This window comes from Canis lupus, chromosome 6, assembly GCF_011100685.1.
Source record: "Canis lupus familiaris isolate Mischka breed German Shepherd chromosome 6, alternate assembly UU_Cfam_GSD_1.0, whole genome shotgun sequence".
Classification (NCBI taxonomy): domain Eukaryota; kingdom Metazoa; phylum Chordata; class Mammalia; order Carnivora; family Canidae; genus Canis; species Canis lupus.
Window position 1 is genome coordinate 11259551 of NC_049227.1, and position 19128 is coordinate 11278678.

Consider the following 19128-nt stretch of genomic DNA (forward strand, 5'->3'; position numbering starts at 1 on the left):
AAATAGGCAGGTGGTTATTGTTGCTGATACTTTAAAGCAGGGTCAGCAAACTACAGCTGGTGGGCCGAATCTGAACCACTTAATTCTGTAAATAAAGTTTTACTGGTACACGGCCACAACCATTTGGTTTCATGTCTCATGTCCATGTTGAGGGAGCACCACAATGGTGGAGTTGAGGCTGGGTAGCCATGACAGAGACCTTCCAGCCCACAGTATCAACTATTTACAATGGCTTAATATATTTACTGTTGGGCCCTTACAGAAAAATTCTGCCCACCCCTGTTCCTGAGGGACTGTGATACATAGCCCACCTATTGTTAAATGTAACAGAGGATGATCTAAAGTGTTTCCATCACCTGCACTCACCTTGAAGTCTATTTCCGGGTCCTTACAGCAGGAGACACAGTTTGCAATTAATACTATTAATACCAGTAAACTGCATGCAGACAGGATCACAAAAGATGAGACTTCTGCAGCAGGTGCTTCTCCTGAAAAGAGAAAGAACTAATATTAACAACACAGACATTCCAAAATCAACTTTAATATGCAAATCAATAGGTTTCCCACCCAATATAAAGGGGGCCAAGAGTTAAGAAAATAATGCCTAGCTGTTCAAGAGAGAGCAAATGACCAATCCAGGATAAGACGTCAGGGTTTAAAAAAAAACTTTGAATATGGAAAAATCTTCCATTTACAGAGGAGCTAACGGGACACTCCCAAGCTCCCCCCCCCCCCCCCCCATAAATCCTTCCCCCGGCTTCCACACACATCAACATCTTACATCCCCAGTGCAAAATGATCAAAATTAAGACTGTTAATATGCTATAATGCTACTCAGGTTTCACCCAGTTTTCCCACGTCCCCTTTCTTTTCCAGGATTTCAGGCTACCAGCGCTGCACTTACTCCTCTCATCTCTCTGATCTTCCTCAATCTTCCCTCATGTCATAACTTGGACACTTCTGAAGAGTGCTGGTCAGCATTTTGTAGAATGTTCCTCCGGTTGGGTTGCCTGTTGTTTTCTGCCTAATAACTGGACTGAGGTTACAGATAGGTGGGAAGAATCTAGAAGACCACAGCAAACTACCCTTCTAGTCACATCACATCAGGAGCACACAGCATTGGCCAAATTTCCTCCCAGTAATGTGAGGCCTCATCTCCTGGCCCAGGTGCTTTCTGCCAGGTGTCACCACTGGTAAGTTACCACTTTTCCCCTTTACAGATCCCTTAAGAGTGGGTCACAAAGTCCAGTTCACACTTGCAGGGACATTTTATGCTGTACTCCCTGGAAGGAGGAATACTACAGAATCTATAGACATATGTTAATAATGTCACAGTAATTCATATTTGGAAGACACTTTGAGGCTGTGCAAATATCCCATGTCTCTCTAAAGTCTGGCACAGTTATTTTCACATTTGTCACTGTGTCCTATCTGCAGTAATTACCACTATGATGTTCTAATGGCGATCTTCTATCTCCCTCAGTCCTTCTACGTTTATTACTTGAAGTTCTTCTATAAGGAAGATTTGTCCCTTCTCCCTGAATTATTTATCTGGTCATTTATTTAGTTATGGACTCATAGACATTTATTTTATATTCTTTGGGTTACAATCCATTATTAAAATTATTTTATAGCTCAAATTGTTCCAGCTTTGGCCCCTGGCAGCTCTCTCAAGTTGACTACTGGATCTTTTGGACATGCCCCATCTTTTCCTTCTCCAACACTTCCTTATTTTCTGGCACAACCAGAAGCTCTAGGCTTTTCTTCTGTTCTCCCTGCTCCAGCTTTAGAACCAGCCACTTCTTCAAGGAGCCTTGGTCAGAGTAAGAAGCTTTCTACCAGAGCACGGGGCTGCAAACTACAGCCTGTGGCCTGTTTTTGGCATGGGAGGGGAAAGGGAGACCCCAACTTAGAATGAGTTTTATATTTTTAAATTTTTATATTTTTAAAGGGGTGTTTTTTTGTTTTGTTTTGTTTTAAGATTTATTTTTATTTATTCACGATAGACACAGAGAGAGAGGCAGAGACACAGGCAGAGGGAGAAGCAGGCTCCACGCCGGGAGCCTGACACGGGACTCAATCCCGGGACTCCAGGATCGCACCCTGGGCCAAAGGCAGGCGTGAAACCGCCGAGCCACCCAGGGATCCTGTGTTTTTCAAAACAAAATGCAATTTTTCCTTTCAGCAAAGAGTTATTTGTAAAACATCTTATTTGCTAGGGCTATTCTGAAGCTTTTCTTTCTTAGGGTGAATTGCTTTGTCTCACCTAGTGGTGTTTGACTAAGAAATAAATGACTCTATGCTGCTTGCTTTTTTGAGATGTAACTGACATATAACATGTAAGCTCAACGTTCGGTACACTGAGGGGAAGCATGGAGATAAGTTAAGGAATGAGGTCACTGTTTTCTTGAAGTGAAACTACAGAACCTGAAGAAAATAAGAACTAACCCAAACTCCTATGTGGAAAAAAAAAAAAAAACTTTTTTTTTTTAAGACTTATTTATTTATTTGAGAGAGAGAGAAAAAAAAAACATGAGTGGGAGGGATATAGGGAGAGGGAGAAAGAATCTCACATAGACCCTATGCTGAGCATGGAGCCTGATGTGGGGCCCAATCTCACAATCCTGAGACCATGAACTGAGCTGAAACCAAATATGTTCTTAAATATAAATGACCTTAGTGAAGAGTAGAGAAGTCTGAAATCAACAGCAAACAGGACTAAATTCCTTTCCAATTACAAGAGGTTCCTCTGGGAAAGGACAATGCTGAAATTCATGCTGTTACAAGCAGGGATCAGGCCAGCTGAAGCCTTGCTCAAGTCAGCTCTTAAGAAAGTAAGAGTTAACCAAGGGTTGTTAAGAATCTGCAAGTTCCTGGGGTGCCTGGGTGGTTCAGTCAGTTAAGTGTCCAACTCTTGATTTCGGCTCAGGTCATCATCTCAGGGTGGTGACAGCCCCGCATCGGGCTCCACATTCGGCATGGAGTCTGCTTAACATTTTCTCTCTCCCTCTCCCTCTGCCCCTCCTTCTACTCATATGTACTCCCTCTCTCTCTAAAATAAATAAAATCTTAAAAAAAAAAACTCAAGTTCTAAACAAATAAAATCCATAACATAGAAAAATCCATTTATTGAACAGAGAAAATAACTTGGTGATTCCTCTCAAAGTCAGATGTCCCTGAAAACAAGGACTCCCCAACGAGACACTTGTGTACACCCAGAAAGCTAAGTGTTGAGCAGAGAGCCACTGAGAGCCACCTCTCTATAACCAGAGGCCCATAAGAATGGCACTTCTCTTTCTCCTGGGAGCTACCACCCTCTCTCACCCTGCAGAGCCTCTGCTTCCCAGTGGTATTTATTCTTACAACTTTGTTTCATTCCCCTAACTCATATAACAATGATTAAATAGGACTCCTGAGGCTTAGATAGCAAAGCACTTTCATATACACTGTATTTTATTGATTTTTAAGAGGCAGTTTTGTCCAACCTCATTTTAACATTCCTAAATGTCAGGGGCATCTTAGACTCAAAAGAAAGCTAGTTTACACTGGCAGTATTCCTTCTTTCTTAATGGCACAAAAATAAAGGTGTGTCATAGTCAATCATATCAGAGATTTGTTAAAATACAGTATTACTCCATTCAAGCATCACAAGACCTCTGAGGGAATCTGACCAGCTCCACGTCACATATGAGACCAGTGAGAAGCCCAAACTCAAAGTAAGAAAGTGGCAGGGCCAGACTCTGGGTTCAGGGGTGCTGAGGACAAATGCCCCATTGCTTCCTTTGATACCACATTGTTTTGCCTCAAGGAGGTTAACTTTTAATACTTAAAAACAGCCTAACCTAAGTACTTTGAACCAAAGGCCACTGTTGTTCATTAAAAGTTCATACTTCTGGTGCTCTCCTCCAAACTCCACAAGGTAGATATTAAATTACTTTTTCCTGTCTTTTCACCATAATTTTTATCATCACATACTATCTATTTATTGTAAAATTTGATGAGCACTGCCTGAAGGCCAGCTCAATTATCCAGTTCATAAAACTGTCTTCTATGAGTCATTAGGTAGGCATGAAAAGTCAGACTCATGTTAAAAATAACTAGTTATGAGGGGTTTTGCCCTACCTTGATAATGTACTTATTTCTGTTAAGACACTGCAGAGGCATCTGCTTTCTCATACTCAGATTTCTTCCACGTAGGTGAGGCGTACCTCAGGGTCCCCCAGTGCCACTGAAAGGCCTCTATAAATTACCGCCTAAGAAGAAATTCACTGGGTAGGCTCAAGAGAAATTTTTTTACAGCTGTACCACTTTAAAAGAGTATGTTATTTACTGTATTTTTCTTTTTATCAGTTCAAAGCACTGTGCTTTAAAAAATTCAACATACCAATGAAGGAAAAACTGCCATAAAATGAAGATATCAAATCCACCTATGAATAGGCTGGAAGGTGAGATGGGTTTGCACAAACCACAGAGAGGAAGTAAATTCTAGATGTGAAGAATGACAACTAAAATCCCCACACCCCAGCAGTTCAAACTACAAACTGGGCCCCTGGAAACAGGAAACTAAGAAGACAGCTTTCCTTCAACATTCTCAGCCTACAGCATTCAAAAATGCATAAAGCAGACCAATCACCTACCAAAGAAATACATCAATGACCACAGGAGTGTCTCCACACTTTTAGGCAGCTTTACGGATTACAAACCGAAAATGAAGATAATTAGAGGTTTGGAATAGTTAGTATGCTTCCCCAAGACACTGATTAAAAAATACTTGGCACTGCCAAAGCCCATTCTGTGAGTTTTCATTTCACAGTTTTCAAACCATTTTAATAGATATCTAGCACCTGATTTAATAAGCAGAAAACTTGAGAAACCCTAAGAAGTGGGTACATATTATCTGTTTTATAGACAGGTAATTTGGAGAATGCAATTTCATGGCAATGACTCAGAGTAAATCAGGAGTACTACCTGATTATTAATTCAATCATTATAAATCCCTGCCTAGAACCTCCCTCAGAACTTGAACACATATGTAATTAACTAAAGAGTTACTTGTGAATCCATTTTTGGATTAAATAAAAAAATTTTAAGGTCCACAGATAAAAACAAGTGATGGTATGTGCAAATCCATTAGGGACTGAAAATGCTGATACTCTTAATTTTGTCATTCCTTCCCCAGTCACTAGCTGATACACTTTTATAGAGAAATGTCTTCATATTTACTGTTTGGTTATCCAGTGGTATATTCAAATCCTTTGGCTACCACTCCCCATCCTGAAGCTACTGAGGGGCTGCCAAGAATCACTCCATTAGCATAAATTCAAGTATGGCTGAAAGGGGCTTGTTATTAACAACAAGAGATGCTCCTATTATCTCATCAGGAAATTCCAAGGGTTTTAGGAGTTCTGTGCCAGGAAAGGGACAAAGACCTACATGTTTCCTATGATGTCATGGGTATGTATATATCTCAGAACAAGGATTGGGAGACTATGGCCTATAAATGAAATCCTGCCTGGTTGGTTTGGGTATGGCCTGCAATCTAAGAATGGTATTTACATTTTTAAATAGTTGTTCAAAAAACAAAACAATTTCGTGAATGTGACATTTATATCAGAGACAACCAGACATGATGTGCCTCCCAACAGAAAAACACCACCACCTACTAAACAGTACAACCAAAAGCAAACAATAATAACAAAATATCAAGCCTGTATCTGACAAACCCTCTAAATCTAAATACCAATTCATAGGAAATAAAGAGAATCCTGGAACATATTAAATAACCACCACAAGAATGTGATCGGTGAAGTAGAGGTTACCAGCAACACCAAGGAAGAAAATCTGCATTAGGAGAGATGGAAAAGAGACTGGAAGAGGTTTGAAAAGACATACTAACCGACTGCAATGCACAGGTGTCATTTGAATCATGATTCAAACTCAAAATATCCTGACATCTGAGACAACTAGAAATCTGAACACTGGTAACTGACCATATTAAGGAAGTTAAGACTTCTTTCTCGTAGGAGTGATAATAAATGTGATTATGTTTTTAAAAGTAGTCCTCACCTTTTTACAGATAGTCCTCACCTTTTTACACCTATTTAAAGGTGTCTGGAATTTGCTTCAAAATTGTATGAGGGCAGCAAAAGTGATGGGGGTAGCACAACAGAAGACAGCCAGCAGCTCATAAAAGCTGAGTGAAAGCCACAGGGGAGGTCAGTTTAGTCGCATCTGTCTGGTCTTGCACAGAGGTGTATGTTTCAAGTTTTCCATTTATTACATAATTTCTTCATGTCCATTAAATAAAAAGTTTAAAATGGGGGGGAGTAGCTATAACAATTCACAACCTATATTTCTGTCTGCTCTAAGAATGTGTATCAGTTTGTTAGAGCTGCTGTAACAAGTACCACAAACTAGGTAGCTTCACCAATCCCAGAGGCTACAAGCCCAACATCAGATGTCAGTGGATCTGGCCCCTTCTGTGGGCTGTGTGGAAGGATATGCTCAGGGCCCACCTCCTGCCTTCTGGAGATAGCCATCTTCTCCCTGCATCCCCTCTCACGGACTTCCCTCTGGATCTGTCTCCATGTCCAAATTTCCCCTTGTTATAAAGACACAGTCATTTTGGATTAGGGCCTAAAGACCTAATTTTAACTTGATTACATTGGTGAAGACCCACTCTCCTAAGAGGGTCACACTCCAAGGTAACAGGAGTTAGGACTTCAGCGTTTGAATTTGGGGGAGTGGGGATACAATTCAAACCATCTCTATGATACATGTTTAAATAAAACAAGAAAAAACAAAAACAAACAGATCAGATCAATGTGTACACAATGCTACTCCTGGTCAACAGTGGCTACCAACAGAGAGGGAAACCTGGCGTCTGGGGAATGAGGAGAGGCTGTTATGTCCTTGTATAGTTCTTAAATTTTGTCCTGGGGCTTCCCACAATCTTTAGCCTTATGTTCACACTCCTTAACAAGCCCCACTGTCCCTCATTGTTACCTGCCATCTGCCTCCCACCCCAGGCTTGCATCACTCCTAACTCCCTAGTGCATCTAGTTCCATCTACCATAACTCCTCGCAGTCCTTCCAGGAATGTCCTCTGCCCCTTCAGAGTCTGTGAGTTGACATTCTCCCCAACCAGGAGCCTCTCCCACTGGCACATTCTCCACTCATTCATCCTCACCACTAAGATCTCAACTTGGAAAGCTGTCCCAAAGTTCCACAAGTTAGAGTCCCTGCCTCTGGAGCCTCCAAGCACCTGTACTGCCCACCGTAAAGTTTATCATACTGTGTATTTTAAATGCCCAGATGTCCTCCCCACGAGACTGCAAGCTCAAAGGGGTGGCCAAGTCTATAGACTCCAGCAATGACTCCAGGGCCCAGGACAGAGCCTGGCATTCAGTCAGAAGGGGGGATGAGGGGATAGAATCAGGGACACAGCAACTAAGGGGCTGGAGAAAGGGAGGGAAGATAAACATAACAGGAGAGACAGAAAGAGAGAGGGGGGTGGGAGACATCCGTAAGTCATCTACTGGTTACTGGAAGAAACTTACGTTTTCAGGGTCAAACAAGTAAGATTACAAAAGTAGCATTCCTTCAATAATTTTATGTTCTTATCTGGCAAAGATTTTCCTCCCATTACTAATCATACCCATACAGACACTGTATTGTGGTGGCTGTCACCCTTTCCACTAGTAATAGTTTACCACTTATTCCCTGGGTCGCAGAGAACTCCTACAGTCTTTACCCATTTTGCAATTCACGTTTAGTAGTGTAACTACTACTTAGTTGATTTCTTTAAAACATAAGTATTCTCAAAAAGTGGACCTTCCCTGTTCCCTTTAAAACATAAGTATTCTCAAAAAGTGGACCTTCCCTGTTATGTTCTCCTCTGATAATGAGTATTTATTCACACCTGTGTTCTCCACAGAGCTGCATCTCACTGGAAGCTGTCGGAGCAGGTTTGCTCTGCCTGAAAGGGAGGAACTCAAAGGTGTCCTCTCCCTAAGGAGCCCAGCCCTGGACTGAGGGGAAAGTCCAGCGCACAAGTGGAGCTCCACCGTGACACTGGTTAAGAGGCGCTGAATTTGCTTCAGTCTAGATGCTGCATACTCATCTGTTAAGCCTGCCCCAACAGTTCACCACACACCAGTGACTAAAACAACAGAAATCCAATGTCTCACAGTTCTGAAGGCTGGAAACCCAGGATCAAGGTGTGGCAGGGTTAGTTCCTTCAGAGGCCTTTCTCCTTGGTCTACAGAGGACAGCTGTCTTCTCATCGTGCCTTCACGTGGTCTTTCTGCTTTTTGCACATCCCTGATCTCTTTGTATTTTCAAACTTCCTCTTATAAGGACACCAGTCATACTGGATTAGGAACCAAGAAGCTAATAGCCTCATTTTAACATATTCACTTCTTTAAAGACCTCGTCTCCAAATACCATCACCTTCTGAGGGACTGGGGGAGGCGGGTGTTGGTTTAGACAGGGATTTAATTTGGCCTGTAATGCTGTACACAGTTGATAATTCAGGAACACCATCTCCCCTGGTGAGGGATCCATCTTGGGCAGGACCTGGGACAAGTATGCACTGCCTTCCTCTCTGGTTTCCCAGGATGCAGTGACTTGGGAATGGAAAGGACCAGTGAGACAAGTGTCAGATGTGGATGTCACCCTCCCATGTTCTCTCTTCTTTAACTTCTGGCCTCTGGAAATTCACATAAGAGATTTCTGTGTCTACTTAAAGATGAAAACCGGTGGCCACTGGGCTGACTAGACAAGGGGAACTCTGTACGGCTCACAGAAGCTAAGGACTAGAGATCTTCCAAACTGGTCCTGACATAAAGTCCACTTCTAAATACAAAGTTTTGGCTTTTTTTTTCTCTTTTTTCCTGCAAGGATAGGACTAATAATTGGACCTTTTCCAATATCCTGACAAGTAGCTTCACATCCTGGAGTCCTAGTAAAATGAATCATCATCATACTACTTGGGGGGAAAAATTTCAGAAAATCATTGCACATCATGCATTTCTACTTAACACCTCGAAATTACAAACCCTTATGATAGATCATAAAGCTTTCCTGTGCACAGAATCTTAAGTCACTAAATGTTTTCCTTGCCTTAGTGTAACAATACATCTATTTATAACATTAAATAATCTAGAACGTCCCTAACATATTTTAATTTTAGAAAAAGAAAATGAAGCATAGCACCAAATACGCCCAACCACACAGAACAGTAAATAGTGCATTGATGATCTAGTTGATGAATCAAAGATTCCACAAAGACCCCTAAGCCAGAATATCAACAGCCTAGAAAAACAAACTGCACCGTGTGCTAATCACAGTGAAGTGTTCTTTCTGTTCAAAAATGATTTCAAGGTCAGCCAACCCAACTGTTCTCTAGTACTTGTGGAAAGGTTATGTAATTTGAGTGCTGATGGAATACCTGTGAATGAGATCATTTTATATGAAGTTGCTTTCATCTCAGCCTTTTCCATCGAACTGCTATCAAAGGTTCATTTCATTCCAATTTAGAAAACACTAACTAGGATGGAGACTACCACAGAAGAGTTCCTCTAACATAACAGTTGGGCCAAAGGAATGTCAGATTTCCATGACTTCTATCAGATTGCTGTGTCCTTACCCCATGGGAAAACAACGGCAGGGATAATATCTTATGAATCTTAATGAAGTCAATGGCATAGTTAGGTTGTGGAATAATCGACAGTACTCAGATGTTTGTAACAGCTCTGAATCATGATCTTCCTGTAGTTCAGGAAGCCAGCTCAGGAAGAGGCAGCATCTGGTCCCAGAAGTAGAAATTCGTGGCCAGTTTCCCAGGGCTTCTTCCTCCATAACTGGTCACTTCAGTGTCCCACTAACATCTAGGGGAAAGGACATTCTGTCTTTCCATATGACTTCCTGTTGAAATCTGTAGAAATGTACAGGTAAATCAAAGGCAGTACTGGATTCACAACACTAAGCCAGCACAATTTCTGCACAATAGGACCCAGAGGATGGGAGAAATGACCTAAATGTCTGCTCCTTACTTCCCAGGGAGGGTAGACCTTCAATACTCTAGAAAAACATGTCTACCTTTTTCCTTTATTTATATATTATATATATATTATATATTATATATATTTAATTTTAATTTTATATATATTAAATATATATAATATATATTATATATATTTAATTTCCTACAAGACCTTTATATAGAGTCTATGGTCTCTGAAATTTTCTAGCTTCCTAAGATCTAACTGAAATTCCTGCTAATACAACTGAAATGTATTCTTAGGCAATATGTCTTTGAAAGTTCTTTCTTCAGAGAGGAAGCAGAATTGTGATGGATGTAGCTGGACTGGCCATAGGCATGGTTGGGACTTAGGGATATGTACAGAGGATTCATTCTACTCTTCTGTCTACTTCTATGCATGTTCAAAATTCTCCATAATAAAGTTTTATTTTTTAAGTATGATCTTTGTAATAAAGTCAGAACTGCTAATGATACTGACCTTGACAAGTGTCTATAATACATGCAGGCAAGATGATCTACGGTTTCCTACCTGATAATGCTTCACTGATACATCTTTATATATAGAAAAATAAACCCAATGATAATTTAACCCAATATATCCAGGTGCCTCCAGACACTCAAGTGTCCAGCCTAAGATAAAAGATCTATAGATAACTAAAAGAGCTATAGGGGTGGGGTGTCTTCTAGCCACACAGCTGTTCCATCACCCTACTGTGAAGTCCACGAGTCAGCAAGTCCCACCCCACACATCCTTCATTCAACAAATGTTTACTAAGCATCTTCCATAGGGCAGACTAAGCATCTGCTATATTCTGGGAATCTAGAAGATCCCACACTCACAGTTTACATTCTCGTGGAGGGAGACAGACAATAAGGTAAATAAATATACAGCACCTCAGACAGTGATAAGCAATGTGGGAAAATTAAACAGTAGATGGGAAAGATTCATTATTTTATATAAAGTGACCAGGGAATACATTTCTGATATGACAATTAACCCAAGAAATGATGGTGATTTGGCCCAGGTGGTTATAAAAAGTTGATACTTAAATGGCACTTACTACATGCCAGGCACTATTCCATACTCACCCAAACCCACAACAAGCCTTTGAGGTAGGGACTATTATTAGCCCTGTTTTATTATTTTTTTAAAGATTTTTTATTTATTTATTCATAGAGATGCAGAGAGAGAGAGAGAGGCAGAGACACAGGCAGAGGGAGAAACAGGCTCCATGCAGAGAGCCTGACATGGGACTCCAGGATCACGCCCTGGGCTGCAGGCGGAGCTAAACCACTGCACCACCGGGGCTGCCCTATTAGCCCTGTTTTAAAATCAAGAAACTGGGCAGCCCAGGTGGCTCAGCAGTTTAGCACATAATGGAATTTATATATATATAATATATGTACATATATAAAGTTGTTCTATTGTATGTTAACTGAAAGAAGGGGTCCAGGAGAAAACACAGGTGACAGAGAAGGATGTCCCTGATGACTAAGCCCTGAAAGGAAGCCAGGGCTAGAAAAGGATGGGATGTAAGGCATAAATTAGGAAGGTAGTCTTAAAGAGTTGAGAAAAAAAGAGAAAGTGACACTTGTCTACAACTCCACATACGTTTCTCAATACCTATCTGTGAATCTTAAAAATATACACAAAATACCTGCCAATGAGCATTATTCTTGGGATCTGCAGCACTTAGCAAATTCTAACAAGGGTTCATTCCTCCACAAAAGCATACAAATTCATGTTTGAAGAACTTTTCATGTTTACAAGTTTATGATTACATTGCCTAAAAGTCAGAAATATTTTTATCACCTTTAAACAGTACAACTTCATCTCATAGGTAGAAACTAAAACTAATTTTTAAAAAAATTTTATTTGAGAGAGAGCAAGCATGGGGGGCGGGGGGGAAGGGCAGAGGGAGAAGGAGAAGCAGATTCCCCAGAGAGCAGGGAGCCTGATACAGGGCTGGATTCCAGGACCCCAAGATCATGACCTGAGCAGAAGGCAGACACTTAACTGACTGAGCCACCCAGGTGCCCCTAAACTGTTTTTCTTATAAAATTTTTAAAACAGGGCAGCCCTGGTGGCTCAGCGGTTTAGCGCCTGCCTTCAGCCCAGGGTGTGATCCTGGAGACCCCGGATCGGGTCCCACGTCAGGCTCCCTGCATGGAGCCTGTTTCTCCCTCTGCCTGTGTCTCTGCCTCTCTCTCTCTCTGTCTCTCATGAATAAATAAATAAAATCTTTTAAAAAATAAAAAATAAAAAATAAATAAAATTTTTAAAACAGTTAAACATGAATGTGGGTTTTGAGCCTCTTTATAGAAGTCTTCACTTTAGCTTCCTAATTTTCAGTAAGTAATTATCTTTAGTACTTTAAGAATCAACTATACGACAACTACATTTAAATTTCATCTCCAGGGCACTTGGGTGGCTCAGTCAGCTGAATGACCGACTCTTGATTTTGGCTCAGGTCATGACCTCAGAGTCATGGGATATAGCTCTGTGTCAGGCTCGTGCTCAATGCAGAGTCTGCCTGGGATTCACTCTCCCTGTCCCTTTATCCCTCCCCTCACTGGCAAGCTCTCTCAAATAAATAAAATCTTTAAAAAAAATTCATGTCTGTACTTTCAGATAATAAATAGAAATAAATAGGGGCGCCTGGTTGGCTCAGTCGGTTGAGTGACTGACTCTTGATTTTTGTGCAAGTCATGGTCTTGGGGTGGTGGGATCGAGCCCCATGTCCAGCTCTGCACTCAGTGTGGAGACTGCTTAAGATTCTCTCTCTCTCTCCCTCTGCCCCTCCCGCTTGTGCTCTCTCAAATAAATAAATTTTAAAAGACTGATCCAGAGGAGAAATGATCGGGACTAGCCTTTGTGTGTACATGTATGCATCACCCAAATGAAAGTGTTCTGAGGGGAGGAAGCAGTGCACTTGGTGAATGGGTGGGGCACAGGGGGTACCTGGCTGTGAAGGGCCCTCTTACTGCAATCAGGTCTGCCACTGACTGGCAACACAGGTTCAAACTTGCTATCGAACTTCTCTGGGCCTCAGTGCCTTCACCTATGAGCCAGCACGCTAGCTTTAAAACTCTACACGAGGATTTATAATTCCAAAATTTAAAAAAAAAAAATATATATATATATATATAATTCCAAAATTTTATGAGTCTACCAAGTACCTGTACAGTTAATACCAGAAATCAGATCTTTTACTAAAGTACTTTTTATTTTTCTTAAGAAAATGAAGTTAAACGACAGACTTCTGGGTTGCACCCAGGTAGCAGGCCTCAGTGGAGTGTTCCCAGGGGACTATTTTGGTAAGTTTGTTACTCTTCTATGCCTCACTAGCAATCAGTGTCCTGGTGTTGTGTTTTAATAATAGTCTGAAGCCAAAGTCAAGTGGGGCTCTGCGCTGTGTGACTGGCAGGCTAGATCCTTGGAAAGTAACCGTTACGGCTGACACAGAGAACAGTCCTCACAGGCACACTGCCAGGTGGAACCAGGAAGAGGAATTTCTTTCCTTATGAAAGGAGCACAGGCTGAATTTATCAGGGGTTTGGAGAAGAAATTGCAATGTGAAAAATACTTAAAAAGACTTTCAACTTAAATTCAGTGGCTCATCTGAGAGGCAACCAACCAAAAGACTACAAGGCTCTGGTTTTGCAATAAAAATGCTGAACTACAAAATTTCACAATTGCAAACTGGTTAAAGTAGCTACTATAAATGTGCAAAATGATTGCACACTCATTCTACTCGACCTTCGAATAAGTCCACGATGCCTTTGAGATTTACTTCCTATAATTAAAGGTTGCAGTGTCATCATGTCAAACTCCTGGGCAGTAAAGCAAACAAGGAAAAAAAGATGTTTTCAGGATGGACTCTGAACATGGGCCTTAAGGAGGAAAAAAATCATAAACTCTAAAAAAATTAAATAATAGTGTTTTTACCTTGGATAAAAGCAACTTCCCTCTCAAAAATCACTATCATAAATGCTTGTAACTCAATTTTTTTTCTCCCATCCAAGCCATACAGATGTTGCCAAAAACAACAGTCCTAAATTATCTGTACTAGCTTGTGAGCCCAGGATGTTCTTAATCAAATTGGACTGATTATACAATCATTACAATGTAGCTGTTTCAGAGATTAAATGGTGTACTTTCTTTAGCTCATCATAAGACTATTTTGTACATACCAATACATCCACAGCAAATATACAAAAATATATCAACTGGCTAAAAAGAAAGTACTTGTTGAAAAATATGAAATAGGCTACAAATCCCAGACTATTTTAAAATAAACTAGCTTAGAAAAATAAACTTTTTGAGAGCAAGACATTAATGACATGATATTATCCTGGAAAGAAACAGCTCTGAAAGTTACTGAATAGGTCACGAATCCAGGGCTCTCACACACTAGCGTGCATGTCTCACCTGGGGAATCAGGAATGCCACTGGGTTACTAATGCCTGCTCTAGCTTAATTTCCTTGCTAAATCTGAGCTCCAGTGGGCAAAACCCTGGGCAGTCCAGGGCTGGCACGTTTACACCATGAGGCTCTCAGCTCATAACACTGGCATCTGACTGTCAGGTTATCAGCTCAAAGTTTTTGCTGATTATTTATATAGGATATTTATAAAATATAAAGAAGTTGTTATTTATACTGACTTTCAGAGAAAGAGCTAAAATTTAAAAAAAGGGGGGGGGGGGCATTTAGAGCTGTGACTGTTCTGCCCTGCAGTATTTAAATTTGTGGTTGGGGATCCCTGGGTGGCTCAGCAGTTTAGCTCCTCCTGCCTTCAGCCCAGGGCGTGATCCTGGGGTGCCGGAATCGGGTCCTGCATCAGGCTCCCTGCGTGGAGCCTGCTTCTCCCTCTGCCTCTCTCTCTGTGTGTGTCTCTCATGAATAAATAAATAAAATCTTAAAAAAAAAAATTCCTTTGTGGTTATTGCATACCTACTTTTCACAGGAAGATTCCTCAGAATGATATCCACATACCGTGGTCAGGAGTATAAATCTCTCCAGAATTTAGGTGTTGACATTAATTTTTTTTTTTTTTTTTATGATAGGCACACAGTGAGAGAGAGAGAGGCAGAGACACAGGCAGAGGGAGAAGCAGGCTCCATGCACCGGGAGCCCGATGTGGGATTCGATCCCGGGTCTCCAGGATCGCGCCCTGGGCCAAAGGCAGGCGCCAAACCGCTGCGCCACCCAGGGATCCCTGACATTAATTTTTAAAATTTAAATTGTTCTTCCTTCCTTGAGTCTCACTAGTTACCCAAGTCAACGGATTTCCCCCAAGTAATTGATTTTATCTTATCTCTAGTAGAAGATAAAATATTTATGTTGTGGGGGCAGAGAAATCACCAAAAATGTATTATAAAGGCATATTCCCAGGCCAACCTCCAGAATTGATTCAGTTGGTTTGTGGTCCAAAAATCTGCATTTCTACAAATACCTCAGCGATCTTCATGCAAGTGTACCATTTTATAAAAACATCTTCACTTCTTCCTGAAACATTTACAGCTCAATGGGTACCATGGCATTTATAGCAAAGCAAGGGAGTGGCCGAGCTAGTAGGAAGCACACAGGTGAACAAGATTCATCATAAATTAAAAATTGTTGATGCTGGGTGATGGGTACGTTAAGATCATTTACTTTTGAAAATGTTTGAAATTACCCAAAACTAAAAGTGAAAAAAAAAAAAAATGAAGAGCTCTGTAAAATGATCAAAACAAGTCCACCCTTTCACGAAGATGGCGCCGAAGGCGAAGAAGGAAGCCCCTGCCCCTCCCAAAGCCGAAGCCAAAGCAAAGGCTTTGAAAGCTAAGAAAGCGGTGCTGAAAGGCGTGCACAGTCACAAAAAAAAGAAGATCCGCACGTCACCTACATTCCGACGACCCAAGACCCTGCGTCTCCGAAGGCAGCCGAAATATCCTCGAAAGAGCGCCCCCAGGAGAAACAAGCTTGATCACTATGCCATCATCAAGTTCCCCTTAACTACTGAGTCAGCCATGAAGAAAATAGAAGACAACAACACACTTGTGTTCATTGTGGATGTCAAGGCCAATAAGCACCAGATCAAACAGGCTGTGAAGAAGCTCTATGACATTGATGTGGCCAAGGTCAACACCTTGATCAGGCCTGATGGAGAGAAGAAAGCATATGTTCGACTGGCTCCTGACTATGATGCTTTGGATGTTGCCAACAAAATTGGGATCATCTAAACTGAGTCCAGCCGGCTATAAATCTAAATATAAATTTTTTCACCATAAAAAAAAAAAAAAAACAAGTCCAAAGCTCCCTGTAAACTTTTACCAATTAAAAAATTACCAATTAAAGGAGTTACCTACAATTCAACAACTGCCAAAGCTGACAGACCCCCTAAAATAATCCTAATTAAATTCTTAAGCCTAAGAGGTTTCCCTCATATTCTCAGAGATTAGGCTGCTTTTTGAGAGAATAAATCACATCTATTTTTCAAATACCTATTGCTCTAAAAATAAAAATAACATCCTGTCAACATCATTCTATCACAAACATGGGATGTAGAGTACTTATGGCAATGTTTATAGTTGGTTAATAGGTAGTCAAGTGACAGAAAACATCGCCAGGGCCTTGCTAAGTCATTTGCTCCTAAGGTCCTTCATCCTTCCAAAATCTCTTTTACTCTCTCTCTTCTTCCCAACACATAAGATTAGGTATAGGAAGCAGAGGATCAAAACCCCATTATACATGCCCCAGTAGCAGTGAATAAATCCAGGGCCCACATCTTGGTTTCTAATGCCATTCTCCAAAAAAAGAAACCAAGATACTGGATAAATGGCTCATTCTAGGACTGGACAGGAAAAAATATAAGATGAGCCTATAGCTTCTTCAGTGCCAGAAAGAAAGAACATGAAAAAAAAAATTTTTTTAAAGGTGGGAGTGGGGGGTGATGGTACCAGAGCCAAGTGAAGGAGCTCCAGTGGCCAAAGCTGGTACACTCTGAGCAGGAAAATAAATAAGATGATATTGGATTATAACCCCAAATGTAAAATCAATATCTATGTGCCCACTCTAATATAAATAATTGAGTAAGAAAATTAATGAGGAAGATGAGTTAAATCTCCCATACCAAAGAATACCATATAAAATATATAGGTACTTGGCCAGGAAGTGGAGCATAACTCACCACCTCTTAAATGTGGGCTATATGTACCATGGAGGAGGAAAGAAAAAGAAACTTTACAATAGAGAAAGCTGCCAAACCAGTCATGTTGAAAGCATGTACTCCTGACATGATATGTGATTAGACTGGCACTTTGCCTCTGTGGTCTTCCTTCCAGAAACATAGGACCCCAGCCTAATCAATGAGAAGAACATCAAACTCCTCAAGAACTGTCAAGATCATTTAAAAAAGGGGAACACAGCAAAGGAGCCTAAGGGGATGTGCCAACTAAATCCAATGTAGTATCCTGGAACAGAAAAAGGACACTAAGGAAACGTTAAAGAAATATGAATGAAGGGACGCCTGGGTGGCTCAGCAGCTGAGTGCTTTCAGGTCAGGGCATGATCCTGGTGTCCCAGGATTGGGTCCCACATCGGGCTCCCTGCATGGAGCCTTGCTTTTCCCTCTGCCTGTGTCTCTGCCTCTCTCTGTGTGTCTCTCATGAATAAATAAAATATTTTTAAAAATATGAATGAAGTAGGACTTCAGTTAATAATGATGTATTAATTAGTATTGGCTCCTTACCACACAAATGTAAGATGTTAAGAGGGAAAATTGGGTAATGGATATGCAGGAACTCTTTGTACTATCTTTGCAATTTTTCTGTAAATCTAAAAGTGTCCTAAAAGAGAAGGTTTATTATTAAAAATAAGACAACTAGGGCAGCCGGGGGGGGGGGGGGGGGGGGGGGGGGGGGGGGGGGGGCGGTGGCTCAGCGGTTTAGCGCCGCCTTCAGCCCGGGGCATGATCCTGGAGACCCGGGATCCGGTCCCACGTCGGGATCCCTGCATGGAGCCTGCTTCTCTGCCTGTGTCTCTGCCTCCTTTCTGTGTCTCTCATGATAAATAAATAAAATCTTTAAATCAATCAGTCAATCAATCAATCAACTATAAAGCCCAGGCAATGGCCTATGGCTGGATAAAAAAGCGAAGTTTGCAAGAGAATGAGAGGCTCCAAACTTATATCCTCTCCTTTTAGCTCACACACTCTCTGGAGAACTGGTCTGTGAACTTCGTTCTCTGGTACCATCCTCACCCCACAAACTTTGCCTGAGTGTCCACAACCTGTGAGATATCATGCAAACACCAGAAATAGGATATAGGACACAGTCCTTGCAGTCCGGTGAAGGGACGAGGCTTAAAGAAACCAGTGGTATTTGCTAAATGCAAATGATAGACTGGTACAGCCAATCCAAACCTTTTCTAATCAGAGCCCATCAGTAAATTTTCTTTGCATTCCTTCCATTTCATGCACACTGATTTACAAAGCATAATGTTAGTGTGCCAGTATATTCTGTACCTTAAAAAGTCACATAAGTCAAAATGTTTAAAGAACAGAATGAAAACAAATAAAAACTGAGGCTCCAATGTTTTCATCCCACACCTTACAGAACCTCTAGTTCTACAAGCAAACACTCTAGTAGGAGTTCATTGGGGGAGGGGATCTCTAGGATCTGGGCAAGAAGAAAGTTCTTGGTAGGGAGGCGGGGCTGCAAAGAGGTGAAAAGAACAGAAAGAAACTGACAACAGCACATATGTGTTGGAAGAGCCAGACAACACATGGAGACTATATGGAGAGCTGAAGATAATTTACAAATAAGAAGCAGATTAATTTTGCTCTTAAAGTGCCACAAAGGTGGAGAGGGGAGGCAGGGACCCCAGATGCCCTATAGCAGAAATCTGGTTGCATCAATTGGGCCTGACCAATGCTTCCCAAACTACAGTCAGATGCCGGAGGCCAGGGTCTACCCTAGCCCGCCATGGCACATAGTCTTGGTGTGCCCATCTGACTTGATGATAATTGAGGCCTTATAAACAAACACATATGATGAAACGCAAAATCTGCCAAACTGTCAAATATAAAAGGTGTGCCATC

The 19128-nt window shown here is 41.2% G+C and overlaps 1 protein-coding gene and 1 long non-coding RNA gene across 2 annotated transcripts in view; one reads left to right on the top strand and one right to left on the bottom strand.

The window, feature by feature from the left end:
* The window catches only part of LMTK2 (lemur tyrosine kinase 2), an 84059-nt gene that overhangs the window by 59341 nt on the left and 5590 nt on the right, over nucleotides 1–19128 (bottom strand). The window contains exon 2 of the mRNA XM_038539464.1: nucleotides 367–488. Coding sequence (XP_038395392.1) covers nucleotides 367–488 — 122 coding nt within the window. The remainder of the gene's footprint in view (nucleotides 1–366; nucleotides 489–19128) is intronic.
* Nucleotides 880–4446, top strand: LOC111096219. Its single transcript, XR_005360609.1, has 2 exons — nucleotides 880–1193; nucleotides 4351–4446. It is a non-coding gene; the product is annotated as an uncharacterized LOC111096219 (long non-coding RNA).